At 39.8% G+C, this 14,550-nt stretch overlaps 1 protein-coding gene across 6 annotated transcripts in view; it reads left to right on the top strand.

Annotated features, from left to right (window-relative positions):
• GPBP1 (GC-rich promoter binding protein 1) overlaps positions 1–14,550 on the top strand; it is a 91,728-nt gene that overhangs the window by 37,680 nt on the left and 39,498 nt on the right. For 2 of the 6 annotated variants that reach the window (XM_011999862.1, XM_011999861.1), the window contains one exon: positions 2,330–2,449. The exons of 2 other annotated variants lie outside the window; for them this stretch is intronic. In XM_011999862.1, the coding sequence (XP_011855252.1) occupies positions 2,387–2,449 (63 nt within the window). In that variant the 5' untranslated portion in view covers positions 2,330–2,386. Of the gene's footprint in view, positions 1–2,329; positions 2,450–2,774; positions 2,781–9,368; positions 9,390–14,550 lie in introns of those variants that run through there. 2 more of the 6 variants (XM_011999860.1, XM_011999865.1) reach the window with 2 other exon arrangements.

Below are 14,550 nucleotides of genomic sequence, written 5' to 3'. Positions count from 1 at the left end.
GGTCTCAAACTCCCAACCTCAGGTGATCTGCCCACCTCGGCCTCCCAAAGTGCTGGGATTACAGGCGTGAGCCATCGTGCTCGGCCGTTACATAACTTTTTACCATTTTGTGTGGATATGCCTTTTTGAAAAATTATCAATTTTAATTTTTTTTTTTTTTTTTTTTGAGATAGTCTTGCTCTGTCATCCAGGCTGAAGGGCAGTGGCGCGATCTCAGCTCTCTGCAACCTCTGCCTCCCAGGTTCAAGTGATTTTCCTGCCTCTGCCTCCTGAGAAGCTGGAATTACAGGTGCCCACCACCGTGCCCTGCTAATTTTTGTTTTTTTAGTAGAGACGAGGTTTCACCATTTTGACCAGGCTAGTCTCGAACTCCTGACCTTGTGATTCACGCACCTCAGCCTCCCAAAGTGTTGGGATTGTAGGCGTGAGCCCTGCCAGTTTTTGGTTCAGTTCTCTGAAGTTTCTTATGAATTTTTATTTGGTACAAGCTTTTCATTCCCACTGAGTTACTGAAACTACAATTTTAAGAGTTTTCAACAGAGTTGTTGGAAAAGTGTGTATCACAAAGCACCATTTAGCATTTAACTTCATGTTAAAAGATAAAAATCTTTTATAAATTTTAAAACCACGTTAGTTTTCATTGTTATTCCACAAGACTTTGAAATTTAATGCAAATAGAAATAAATAGGACTCTGAATACCTGGATTTTTGTGATGTGCAGTATATTTTGGTTAGACCTAGTCTCAAAACCCGTATTTTGTTTCATGAGTGTTTTATTGGAATTCCTCTTAAGGTTTTCAAGTTGTATCAGAGTTTTTCTCCCTCAGCCAATATGAGCATTTAAACATTTTCACTTACATTGTCAGTTTTAACTAGTTGTATTTGCTTTTTATATCTGGTTACTCTTAACCTTTCTTTTCTTTTCTTTTTTTGAGACAGTTTTGCTTTTGTTGCACAGGCTGGAGTGCAGTGACTGTCTCGGCTCACTGCAATCTCTATCTTCCGGGCCAGGTTCAAGCAATTCTCTTGCCTCAGCCTCCTGAGCAGCTGGGATTACAGGCACATGCCACCACACCTGGCTAATTTTTTTTTGTATTTTTGGTAGAGACAGGTTTCTCTATGCTGGCCAGGCTGGTCTTGAACTCCTGACCTCAAGTGATCCACCTGCCCACCTCAGCACCACAAAGTGATGGGATTATAGACGTGAGCCACTGTGCCAGGTCCATTCCCTGGTTTGAAAACAGTCCAGATGATCATCAATTTAGTTGTAAAGATTTGAGTATATGTCTTTTTTATTTATTATTATTTTGAGAGGGAGCCTTGCTCTGTTGCCCAGGCTGGAGTGCAGTGGCGTGATCTCAGCTCACTGCTGCAACCTCTGCCTCCCAGGTTCAAGTGATTTTCCCGCCTCAGCCTCTCAAGTAGCTGGGATTACAGGCACCCGCCATCATGCCCAGCTAATTTTTTATTTTAGTAGAGATGGGGTTTCACCATGTTGTCTAGGCTGGTTCCGAACTCCTGACTTCAGGTGATCTCCCACCTTGGCTTCCCAGAGTGCTGGGATGACAGGCATGAGCCACTGCGCCTGGCCTGTCTTCCTTCTAAAACATAACCACCATACCATTATCACATCTAAAGTGATTATTCCTTAGTGCCATTTAATAATATCCAGCTTGTGTTCACAGTTTTGATTGTTTCATAATTTTCTTTCTTTTTTTTTAAGGTTGATTTGTTCACATAAAGGATTCTTAGTTCATCTGCCCATTAAAAGCCACTGTTTGTTGTAGAAACCAGCTCATTTAACCTTTAAATTATCCCATGATCTGGATTTGACTTATTACTTCCCCCAGATGTCCTTTAACTTGTTCTCCATCTTGACTGTCCTGCTAATTGGTAGTTAAATCAGATTTCTAATTTTATTTTAGGTGGGCACAAGACTATGTCATAGATGGTACTCCATATTTCATTTTGGGTTATGTCAGGCAACACTTGATGTCTAGTTATCTATTTGATTTTTTTAAAACTATACTGAGGTATACTTTATGAAAAAATCAGTTTTAAGTTTATAATTTGAGGTTTGACAAATGTGTACTGTAGTAATAACCACCGTAATCAAGATAATACTCAGTTACCCAGAAAATTCCCTCTTGTTTCTTGCAGTCATCCCCCTTCCAAGTTGATCTATTTTCTATCACCATAGTTTTGTCTTTTCTGGATTTTCATTATAAATAGAATCCTATAGTAGTAAGTAGTAAGATCATTGTAATATAAAGGCGATAAATCTTGGCCAGGAGCTGCAGGTCTAATTCCTTCCATTTTTATATGACAGGGACTTGCCATGAGGTGTTGAAGCCTTGTTTCACTGAGTTGGAGAGACTGGACCTAAATGGCGCAGCATGACTTTGCTCCAGCCTGGCTTAATTTCCCTACTCCACCATCATCAACAAAGGTATTCTTTCTGCATCTCTCTTTCTGTCTGCTTCTCTTGCATTCGTTTTTTACACAAATGTAATTAAGTCATGGAGAAGTAATAATATCTTTGCAGAGAAGTACATTTGTGGCCGGGCATGGTGGCTCACCCCTTGTAATCTCAGCACTTTGGGAGGCCGAGGTGGGTGGATCACCTGAGTGCGGGAGTTCGAGACCAGCCTGACCAACATGGAGAAACCCTGTCTCTACTGAAAATACAAAATTAGCTAGGCGTGGTAGTGCATGCCTGTAATCCCATTTACTCAAGAGACTGTGGCAGGAGAATTGCTTGAACCCAGGAGGTGGAGGTTGTAGTGAGCCAAGATCGCACCATTGCATTCCAGCCTGGGCAACAAGTGCAAAACTGTCTCAAAACAAAACAAAAACAAAAACCCAAAACATTTATATTACCATCTAAGTTATTTAATTTGTTGGCTGTATTAAATTTTTTTTTTTTTTTTTTTTTTTTGAGACGGAGCGTTGCTCTGTCACCCAGACTGGATTGCAGTGGCATGATCTTGGCTTATTGTAGCCTACGCTTCCTGGGTTCAAGCGATTCTTCTGCCTCAGCCTCCTGAGTATTTGGGATTACAGGGGTGGGTCACTATGCCTGACTAATTTCTATATTTTTATTAATAGTAGAGGTGAGGTTTTTGCCGTGTTGGCTAGGATGGTCTCTAATGCCTGACGTCAAGTGATCTGCCTGCCTCGGTCTCCCAAATTGCTGGGATTACAGGCATGCGCCACCATGCCCTGCCTGTTCTATTAGTTAACAAGTCAGTTTTTATTACACCATCAGCGCACTAAGCCATTTATTTCAAAGTTGTCTTTTGTAGTAATCAGTTTCAAAAATTTTAATTCTTACTAGTCAGATATGTTGAACAGAGCATCTTTTTCTATACTGTTTTTTACTGTTACATAGGTTGACTTGTTCATAATGATACCCACCAGACATGGTGTACTTCAGTTTGCAAAGTGCTTTGCTGAACATTATGTAATTTGTTCATAATTCCATGAATGTGATGATTTAGAATTATTCTTAGTCCCTGCTGTACTCATTTTAAATATTGATCTCCTTTTTCTATGAGGGAAAGTAAAATCATTGAGGTGCAGAGAAAAGCGTTTGTGCACAGTCACTTTGGGATGAGGACGATTTATCTGAGTTCTCTGTGTCTTTCCCCATCTTTCGGTAAAACTGTTTGTCTCGTTTGGTATCAAACCCATCTGTCAGGCTCCATTAATTCCCAGCTAATTGCTCTATTGTTTTCATTAATGCCTGTGGGGGCCTACATTATGATCCATGCTCTGATCCAATTTAGTTATGGCAGGTGTAGTTTTGAGGCCCAGCCTCCTGAGGTTGGTTCTGACCGTAGTAGGGCTCTCCTTAACGTATCTCTTTCTCAGATTCATTCAGAACTAACTGGCCTGTGATTCAGCTTATTGCTCTTCATAGAGAGGAGCTACCAGCCTCTTATTACTACCAGTATCTCCATTGTTTCTGAGAGGGCTGTTAGTGTTGAATAAAGTTAGTTTCTTTGAGAGATTGCTTCTTACCCTTGGCAAAATCTTTGAGTCATTATTCCTCATGCTAGGTGGTGCAATAGCCTGAATCTTCTCAATTTGTTTTTCCAGAGTGAAACTACTGCCCTGTTAGATAGCTGGAGCAAGAGCAATTAGGGCTCAGTTTTCTTGGGCTGATGAGCCTGGGTTAGAGCCTTCATTCTGTGAGTGGGGGTTGGGTGGAATAAAGGAGCCTCAGATTTCTTGACTGGAGTTATCAGGAATTTAACTTCTTCAATTCGAGTTGGAGCGGGTGAGAAATGTTGGCAGTCTGCCTCTCCCAGTAAGGTGTACCCCTTGTTTAGGAGATGAGACGGGGGAAGAAACCTGTCTTCTCTTGATTATAGCTGCCCAGATTGGATGCAGGAGGGGTAGTTGGTTGTAGCTCAAGTGCTGCGGACTCTTAAATAATTGAGTTTTAGTTTGAACAAGTATAACTGGGAAAAACAATTAAAAAACAAAACTCTGTGGCTGGGTGTGGTGGCTCACACCTGTAATCCCAGCACTTCGGGAGGCACAGGCGGGCAGATCACTTGAGGTCAAGAATTCAAGACCAGCCTAGCCAACATGGCCAAACCCCGTCTCTACTAAAAATACAAAAATTAGCCAGGTGTGGTGGCATGAGGTTGCAGGGAGCTGAGATCACGCCACTGCAGTCCAGCCTGGGTGAAGGAGCGAGACTCTGTCTTCAAAACAAAACAAAACAAAACACTAAAAGTGTGAAAATTATTCTAAGGGCACATAGCAAATGAAGAAACATTTATTCAAGAAAATCTGAAAACTTTGTGTTTCTGTACTATTCTTCTGATAACCTGCTTTTTCCTTATAAACATTTTTTCAAAGCCTTTTCGTATATCTGGAACCCTTTTTTTTCCCCACATAAATACGTCTTTCGAATGGCTCATGACTAAAATTTCAGGAATAATGTGAACTTTGCAATATCATTATACATTAGGACGCACTAAGGAATGTTCATTTAACTTATATAAATAAAAATAGAATAGTTTTTTACAGATACATTTACAGACATTCAAGGAGATTGCAAATTATTAAAATTGTTTTTAAGATGTGCTAAGAATAAATTTTTGAAGCAGATGCTAGAAATGGGCTTTTTTGATAGATTATGTAAAAAAAAGATAGTGATTTAATAGTCTGCAAAGTGGAAAATAGCGGCGTATTCTGACAAAAAGTCATAATACAATTTTTTTGGTCAAGTTATTTTGTTAGGGGAGCTTTTTGATGGGCCTTTCTTCCAGCACGATCTAGTGTGTAGACATAAAACAACTACGGCCCGGGTGCAGTGGCTCACGCCTACAATCCCAGCACTTTGGGAGGCTGAGGCAGGTGGATCACCTGAGGTCAGGAGTTTGAGAGCAATCTGACCAACATGGAGAAACCCCGTCTTTACTAAAAATACAAAATTAGCAGGGTTTGGTGTTGCATGCCTTAATCCAGGCTGAGAATCGCTTGAACTGGGAGACGGAGGTTGTGCCGTTGCACTCCAGCCTGGGCAAGAAGAGTGAAATGCTGTCTCAAAACAAACACATACACACACAAAACTGTAAGTGGTCAAAGATCCACCTGTAACTGTCTAAATACTTGCCTCTAAATAATGAGACAATGCAAATGCAAAGAGCTGGTATAATTAAGAATATAACCATTTTCAGAAAAAGCACGTTGATTCTCTTGGGCCAGACGTGGTGGCTCATACCTGTAATCCCAGCACTATGGGGGCGCTGAGGCTGGAGAATCTCTTGAGGCCAGGAGTTTGAGAGCAGCCTGGGCAACATGGTGAAACCCTGCCTCTCTACAAAAGTAAATAAATTAAATACATGAAAATTTTCACACAGATTAAGAGTTTATTTAAAAATATCTTTCTCATGAATACTAGTTAATTTCTTATCACTTATGAAATTTTTTATAGTAATGTATACTTTTGGTTCAGCCAAGTTGTGTTCATTTTGATGGAAAGTAATTCCTTTAGGTGTTATGGCTTTTCTAGACTATAAGATCTGTGTAAAAGAAAACAAAACAAAACAAAAAACTATTTTTCCTTTCTACTCTCAACACAGAACACTTCTATAACCACATATTTTGGATTCTCCCCCTCAAAGCAGTTTTCTAGCAGACACTACCTGGGTATCCTATAATGCATTTCAGTTCTGACACTGTCTGCTTGGGATAGTGTCAGATCCCACAGGTTGAGTGTTCAGTCCCACAAGACTGCCTTCACTTCAGATGCCAATAGCCAGTCCCAGTCACCAGTACTTCTCCCTGGTTACAAAGCAGGGTTTCTGCAACCACCCCCGTCGGGTCTGAACCATTTCCTAGGATGGCTCAAAGAATTCAGGGGAACACATTTGCTGATTTATTATAAAGGATACAGGTGAATAGATTGATAATGGTGAGGTATGGAGAGGTGGTGTGTGGAGCTTCGATGTCCTGTCTGGGTATACTACCCTCCCAGCAGTTTCATGTGTTCAGCAATTGTTGGTCTGTGGGTGGGGCTGAAAGTTCATACTCTCTAATCACTTGATTTTTGCTGTTGCCCTATGCTGAGACTGTTGGGGGGCCCCAGTCTAAGTGACCATTAACATAAACTTGAGTTATCACAGGGACCTGATAACTTGGTTTCACCTCAAGTGATCCGCCTGCCTCTACCTCCCAGAGTGCTGGGTAACAGGCATGAGCCACCACACTCGGCCCGGAAACAATTTTATAATTTGGAATTTTCTTCTCCCATAAGGACTTACCAGGTCTTAATAAATTTGCCATATGTGTTGAAAAAGATACATTGAAATTACAGAATTTTCCTACAGATTGTAATTTTGGGGTTTGAAGATGGATCTTAGTGATCATCTAAACCTTATACAGATTTTGGAAGGTTAGTTGAATTGCCTTCACATTGCTGATTAGTGTGAGCCTAGATTGGAATCCAGGATGCATCTGCTATTCTGCGGTCTTTCTATAGGACTCATTTTGGAATTCTGTAAAATGAGTAAAAATTTCATTGACTGTAAAAAAGGGGCTTGAGGCCGGGTGTGGTGGCTCACGCCTATAATCTCAGCATTTTAGGAGGCCAAGGCTAGTGGTTCACCTGAGGTCAGGAGTTCGAGACCAGCCTGGCCAACATGGTGAAACCCCGTCTCTACTAAAAATACAAAAATTGGCCAAGTGTGGTAGCACGTACCTGTAGTCCCAGCTACTCGGGAGGCTGAGGGAGGAGAATCACTTGAACCCGGGAGGCAGAGGTTGCAGTGAGCCCAGATCCCACCACTACACTCCAGCCTGGGTGACAGAGTGAGACTCTGTCTCAAACAAACAAACAAACAAGGATGACAGAGTGAGACTCTGTCTCAAACACACACACACATACACACACAAAACAAATGATTAAAATTAAAAAAAAGGTACTTGGAATTGTTGGGGAATGGAGACCTCTATTGATTAAGCCACTGAAATCACTAGTTGTTACTGACTGCCACCTTCTCATTCTTGTGTGGGTCCCTGGAATTCATCCCAGCCGAGCTGCTCTCATTTGTCTTTTAAGTCAGCATTTTCCCCAGTCCTGCCTGGATGCATATGGGTTTCCTGCTTTTGTCTTTGTTTACTTTTCCTTTTTTTGTCATTTTCTCTGAAATAAATGTAAGACTTCTTGTAATTTTTAAGCGATTTCATAGCTAACATAAAGCACAGTAATATAAATTAGCATCTGGGCCGGGTGCGGTGGCTCATGCCTGTAATCCCAGCACTTTGGGAGGCCGAAGCAGGCGGATCACCTGAGGTCAATTTGAGACCAGCCTGACCAACGTGGAAAAACCCTGTCTCTACTAAAAATACAAAATTAGCTGGGTTTGGTGGCACATGCCTGTGATCCTAGCTACTTGGGAGGCTTCAGGCAGAAGAATCGCTTGAACCCGGAAGGTGGAGGTTGTGGTGAGCTGAGATCGTGCCATTGCACTCCAGCCTGGGCAACAAGAGTGAGACCCCGTCTCAAAAAAAAAAAATCTGGAATAAACAAAACATTTTTAAAAAAACTTGTAAATATTTTTTGTCTTCATTTAAATGTTAACTTGAAGTTAAGTTTGGTACTTTAAAAAATTAAAAAAATAGAGACAGGGTCTCACTGTCTTGCCCAGGCTGGTCTTGAACTGCTGAGCTCAGGAGATCCTTCCGTCTTAGCCTCCCAAAATGTGATTACAGATGTGAGCCATTGAGCCTGGCTGATAATTGTTATCATGCATTGAAATTCTTAATGCTTTTTGGGACATGACTGTGGATTAATTTGTATAGGCCCTCATAATGATGATGATTTTGATTTTTAGAATTTGGAATGCCAATTCTAAATTCTGAATTATTCTAATTGAAAATTAGCTTTAGAAAATAGTTGACAATTTAAACTTGTTTTTGTTTTTTTTTTTTTTTTTTTTTTTTGAGATGGAGTCTCGCTCTGTCACCCAAGCTGGAATGCAGTCGTGTGATCTCTGCTCACTGCAACCCCCGCCTCCCGGGTTCAAACGATTCTCCTGCCTCAGCCTCCTGAGTAATTGGGATTATAGGTTCCTGCCAACACACCCACCTGATTTTTGTATTTTTAGTGGAGATGGGGTTTCACCATATTGTCCAGGCTGGCCTCAAACTCCTGACCTCAGGTGATCCACCTGACTTGGCCTCCCAAAGTGCTGGGATTACAGGCATGAGCCACTGCACCCCACCCAATTTAAACTCTCACCTAGCAGTATTTGAGATTTGTTTCTTTGCCTATAGTGGTTTTGACAAACAAAATACCTTCTAGTGATACTTTTATTATACCTTCTCTGTCTTATTCTTCCCTCTGTCAGATCCTCATTTATGAATTCTATTTGTAATTAACCTCTTGTTTTCTGCCATTGTCTTTTGTTTACCCACATCATTTTTCTCTCTTTAATATTCTGAGTAAGTGGAACATACATTTAGTATTGCATTCTCTATTTAAATTAAATGACAGTATTTATTTTTTGTTTGAAAAGATGACATGAAGATTTGAATTAAGGGTAAAAATGTTTTCAGAACTGTGTGGCAGTAGTTTTGAAATGTGTAGAACTTTAGCCCCATCATGTGGTAAAAATTTAAACTGCATGTGGTTGAGTATAACTCTCTTATTTAGGGCAGTGACTTTTGGAGTGTTAGTTGTGACCTGTAGTGAGGATATTTTACACACTCTTTTCATTTCCACGTAGATATAACAAATAAATTTCATATACCTATGGTACACTAATGTTTTCTTCTGTAGTTTTCTGGTTTTTTAAAAATTCCATTAAAAAATGCTAATTGTGACTGATCTCATCATTTGTTAATAGGTCCTGACCAGCAGTTTGAAAGTATTACTGAATGAATGTTGAACAGATACTGAAAAATTTAGATAACTAGCAAATTCTGTTTGTTATGCTAGGAAGGATGACAAAATAATCCCTGTAAACAGGATGCTGTGTCTTTGTAATTGTTTGATGAAAGATTTCAAGGGTGTGGTATTAAAAGGGTAGATGAATGGTATGAAATACAAACAAAGTTGGAGAATTTTTTTCTTTTTAAACAAAATAAATGTGTTATGGTGGAACTTTACTATGATGAATACATTTTCATATCTGTATTCAATAATCTGTAGTTATCTCTGTAACTAGTGTATAATAGTAATATTTTTTGATTCTTTTATGGCAGTGTTAAAAAGATTAGTATTACTGTACCAAAACTTTCCTTTGACAACGTAAGCAATGTCAGCTTGCGATGAAAATGTAGGCTATTTATACTTTTAGGCTGAAAGGATCAGAAAATTCAGACTGCTAGTCGAGTTCATTGAAAGTTTTATTTTGATTTTTGCTGTTTTGAAGGCACATAGGCAGAGTTCATTGAAACTTCTATGGAGAAGGTTTACTGTGTAGATTTTTTGGTTTATTGTTTGTTTAGGTATTCTGGGATTTAGAGAAAATTTTAAATGAAACTTTAAAAAAAATTTTTTTTATTTTTTTAATTTTTCTAGAGACAGGGTCTCACTATGTTGCCCAGGCTGGTCTTGAAATCAGTGCTGGGATTATAGGCTTGAGCCACTGTACCTGGCCTTAAAACTATTTTTAAAAACAGTCCAGAAAGAAAGGCAGTGTAAGAGGAAATGGATGGAGATGGGCTCTGCCTTACTTGTTGTAATAAAACACTTTATATAAAGGTAACAAAAATCTTAAGATGGTAGACACTCTTATCTCCCCCTGCCCCACCATTTACAGATGAGGGAACTCAGGTTGAGATTAATTTGCTGAGACGTACTAGAGCTGGAATAGGAAGCCATATATATCAGACTTTAAAATTCATCCGTTTAATAACTTTCTTTTCGTGATTATTAGGATAGTAGACTAGGTTTCAGAAGAGAAATACTAGGATACTTTTATGCATACACCAAAATATATTTTTATCCCAGTTTGGAGAAACATGAAATAATTGTTTTTTCCCTTTTTTTCAAGGATACCATCTCTAGTATCTTTTTATAGTCAGTCATAGGAAATTCATCTCTTTTGGCTGTATAAACTTTTGTTGAGTGGATCTACGTGAATTATATAATTACCTATTAATGGATTAGACTGTAGAAATACCTGGGCATTTCTTGAATATAATGGTAAGGTAAATTTCTAGCAGAATTGCTGGGTCAGAAGGTTTGTACATTTTGGTAGATAATGCCTAACTGCCCTCCAAAAAGTTCTCATCTACTTATAATCCCGTTACAGTTTTATGGGAAGGGAGGCAGCTTTTCAGTCTCGGAGATACTGGATGTTTTCATTTTTACGTTTTTGTGAAATTAGATGAAAAGATAATACTTTGTTTTGATTTGCATCACTTAATTACGATTGAGCATATTTTTGTGTTAGAAATTTTTTCTCAGAATTGCTTATGTAGTCTATTTCTTAGTGACTTATAGCTCCTTTCATATTGGGTTATGTTTGACTATATTTTTTTATTTAAAATTTTTTTTCGTATGGCACCTCAGAACTAAGCAGATGCCATTTATATTGCAAATGTTTTTCTACAGCTTGTTTGATATTTTAAAAATTTCCTTAAAATTTTTCCCCCTTAGAGACAGGGTCTCACTGTGTTGGCTGGTCTTGAACTCCTGGCCTCGAGTGATGCTCCTGCCTCAGCTTCCTGAGTAGCTGGGACTATAGGTGCACACTACTGTACCCAGTTGTACATAGTTCTACACTATGTAGAAGGTTTTATGAAGTATTTAAATGTACAAAGAAGTAAGTAAACACTTACTAACCACCCTGGTAATTAAGTAGGCTAGATGCAATGGTTCGCTTCTGTAATCTCAGTACTTTGGGAGGCTGAGGTAGGAGGATCGCTTGAGGGTAGAAATTCAAGACCAGTCTTGGCAACCTGATGAGCTCTCGTCTATACGAAATAATTAAAAATGATTAGCCAGGCATGGTGGCTTGCACCTGTAGTCCCAGCTACTCTGGAGGCTAAGGCAGTAGGATCACTTGAGCCCAGAAGTTGTTTGAGGCTGCATTGAGCTATGAGTGTGCTAGTAGAGCTGGACAACAGAGTAAAACCCTGTCTCAAACAAACAAACAAAAAAATTTAGGCCAGGTATGGTAGGTAGCTCATGCCTGTAATCCCAGCACTTTGGGAGGCTGAGGCAGGCGGATCAGCTGAGGTCAGGAGTTCAAGAGCAGCCTGGCCAACATGGTGAAACCCTGTCTCTACTAAAAATACAAAATTTAACTGGGCATGATGGTACGTGCCTGTAAATCCCAGCTACTCCGGAGGCTGAGGCAGGAGAATCACTCAAACCCGGGAGGAAGAGATTGCAGTGAGCCAGAATCGTACCACTGCACTCCAGTCTGGGCAACAGAGCGAGACTCCGTCTCAAAAAAAAAAAATTTTACCACTCAACATAGTTATATCTTAAACGTTTCACTATATTTGCTTTATATTTCTTTTTGGAAATAAGAGTATTACATATACAGAGTCCACTATTCACAATCCTGTTTCCATTTTAATTTTTTTCCCACGGGTATTCTCAATGCATATTCTTATTACTATATGTGTAAATGCCAATAGATAGTATTGTATGTTTTAAAATTTACATAAATGATTATTTAAATGTCTACATGTTTTATATTCATTATGTCTGAAATTTTTTTCATGTTGATATCTATAGGTTTAGTGTAGTTATCTTGAACTTTGACTAATATTCTATTTTGTGTCCACTCACCACATTTTGTTTGTCTATTTAGCCTTAGATTGTTTATAACTTTTGGCTATGGCAGAGTACTGCATTGAATGCTTTTGTAATTTCTCCTTGTCCGTATGTGTAAGAATTTTTAAGGCTACTGCTTCTCAAAACTTTTTATAGGTATTAAGACAACCTGGGATTTTGTTAAAATTAAGTTTCTGATTCAGTAGGTCTTTGGTAGGGTCCCAAATTCTAATAAACCTCCAAGTGATGCTGACGCTGCCTGTCTGTGGACTACGTTATGAATAGCAGTACTCTAAGCTATAGTTAGAAGTAAAATTGCTGGGACTTGATTAGATATTGCCACATTCTTTCCCTTGTGGTGGTCTAATTTTTACTCCATATGCTATCTGTAACTATTTTCTTTTTTTCTTTTTTTTTTGAGACTGAGTCTCACTCTGTCGCCCAGGCTGGAGTGCAGTGGCACGATCTTGGCTCACTGCAACCTCTGCCTCCCAGGTTCAAGCGATTTTCCTGCCTCGGCTTCCTGAGTAGCCAGGACTACACTCGTGTGCCACCGTGCCCAGCTAATTTTTTGTGTTTTTAGTAGAGACAGGTTTCACTGTGTTAGCCAGGATGGTCTCTGTCTCCTGACCCCCTGATCCTCCCACCTTGGCCTCCCAAAGTGCTGGGATTACAGGTGTGAGCCAACATGCCCGGCCTCTATTAACTATTTTCTTTATACTCTTGCCAGAAGTTTGTCAGATGAGCTCCAATTCTTGGTGCTATCAATGGTGCCTTACTATGGTTGAAACTTTTTCAAGAATGCCTTGCAGGGTCAATATTCAGTATAATCAGTGGACATTCCATGCTCTCTACCATCCATAGACATCTGGTATTGTGAAGTACTAGAACAACATCCTCAAAATTCAGCTCAAAACAAGTTAAAACTCTACCTTCCTTACCTCCTCACACCTCCGTGAGGCTGTTTGGTCATTGAATACAGCATAACTAAAACCTCTTCATAGTCACTTCCTGGGTATAATTGGTATAAAATAAATGAGAAATTGTGAGAATGTAGACATTTTAATTATATATATATTTTTAAAATTATATTTTTAATTAAAATTTTTTTTTTCTAGAGACAGGGTCTCAGACTATGGCCCAGGCTGGAGTACAGTGGCGTGATCATAGCTTGGTGCAACCTGAAACTCCTGGGCACAAGTGATCCTCTTTTTTTTTATTTTTGTTTTTTTTTTTGAGACTAAGTCTCTCTCTCTTGCCCAGGCTGGAGTGCAGTGGCACAATCTCGGCTCACTGCAACCTTTGCCTCCCAGGTTCAAGCATTTCTGTTCCAACCTCCCAAGTAGCTGGGACTACAGTCACACGCCACCACGCCCCGCTAATTTTTGTATTTTTAGTAGAGACGGGATTTCACCATATTGGTTAGGCTGATCTCGAGCTCCTGACCTCAGGCGATCCACCTGCCTCAGCCTCCCAAAGTGCTGGGATTACAGACATGAGCCACCGTGCCCGTCCTCAAGTGATCATCTCTAGTCAGCCTTCCAAGTAGCTGGGACTAAAGGTGCACACCACCATGCCCAGCTAGTTTTTTTGTAGAGATGGGGTCTTGCTATGCTGCCAAGACTGGTCTTGAACTCCTGCCCTCCCAAAGCACTGGGATTATAGGCAAGAGCCACTGTACCCAGTTTATAGTTTTAAAATTTGGGATTATGACCTGACCATCCTTGGACATGACATTGCTTTCCTCTAAGAGTAAAGTCCAGGCCATACCCCAGGGTGATAACATGGACAAAATGGAATCTAAGTAATTCTAACTTATTAGATTCTCTTAGGTTGACATCCTAGATCATGAAGACAATGACCATTTGCTTGAGTGAACTGCTCACCTAGTCTCCCCCTACAGAATCCATTGAGGACCAAGGTAGGGGACACAGTGGATCACTACAAATTACATAAAAATGCCCCCATCTCATTAACATCTTACCCCCTCCAGGTGAAAAGTCTAGGTTCAAGTAGGAGATTTTCTTTTTTTCTTAAGTGAAGTCACAGCTCTTGTACTTTAAAGACTGACATATAGCCAGCACGGTAAAATATGAGTAAGAAATACAGTAGTACTAAAAAGGAAGATAGAAAACTGGTATTATTTGGCCGGGAGCAGTGGCTTACACCTGTAATCCCAGCACTTTAGGAGGCTGAGGCAGGTGGATCACGAGGTCAGGAGATCGAGACCATCCTGGCTAACATGGTGAAACCCTGTCTCTACTAAAAATACAAAAAATTAGCCAGGCATGGTG

This window comes from Mandrillus leucophaeus, unplaced genomic scaffold, assembly GCF_000951045.1.
Source record: "Mandrillus leucophaeus isolate KB7577 unplaced genomic scaffold, Mleu.le_1.0 Scaffold605, whole genome shotgun sequence".
NCBI classification, from domain to species: Eukaryota; Metazoa; Chordata; class Mammalia; order Primates; family Cercopithecidae; genus Mandrillus; species Mandrillus leucophaeus.
Note: the sequence above shows the minus strand (reverse complement) of the source record. Positions and strands in the feature narration are given on the sequence as shown.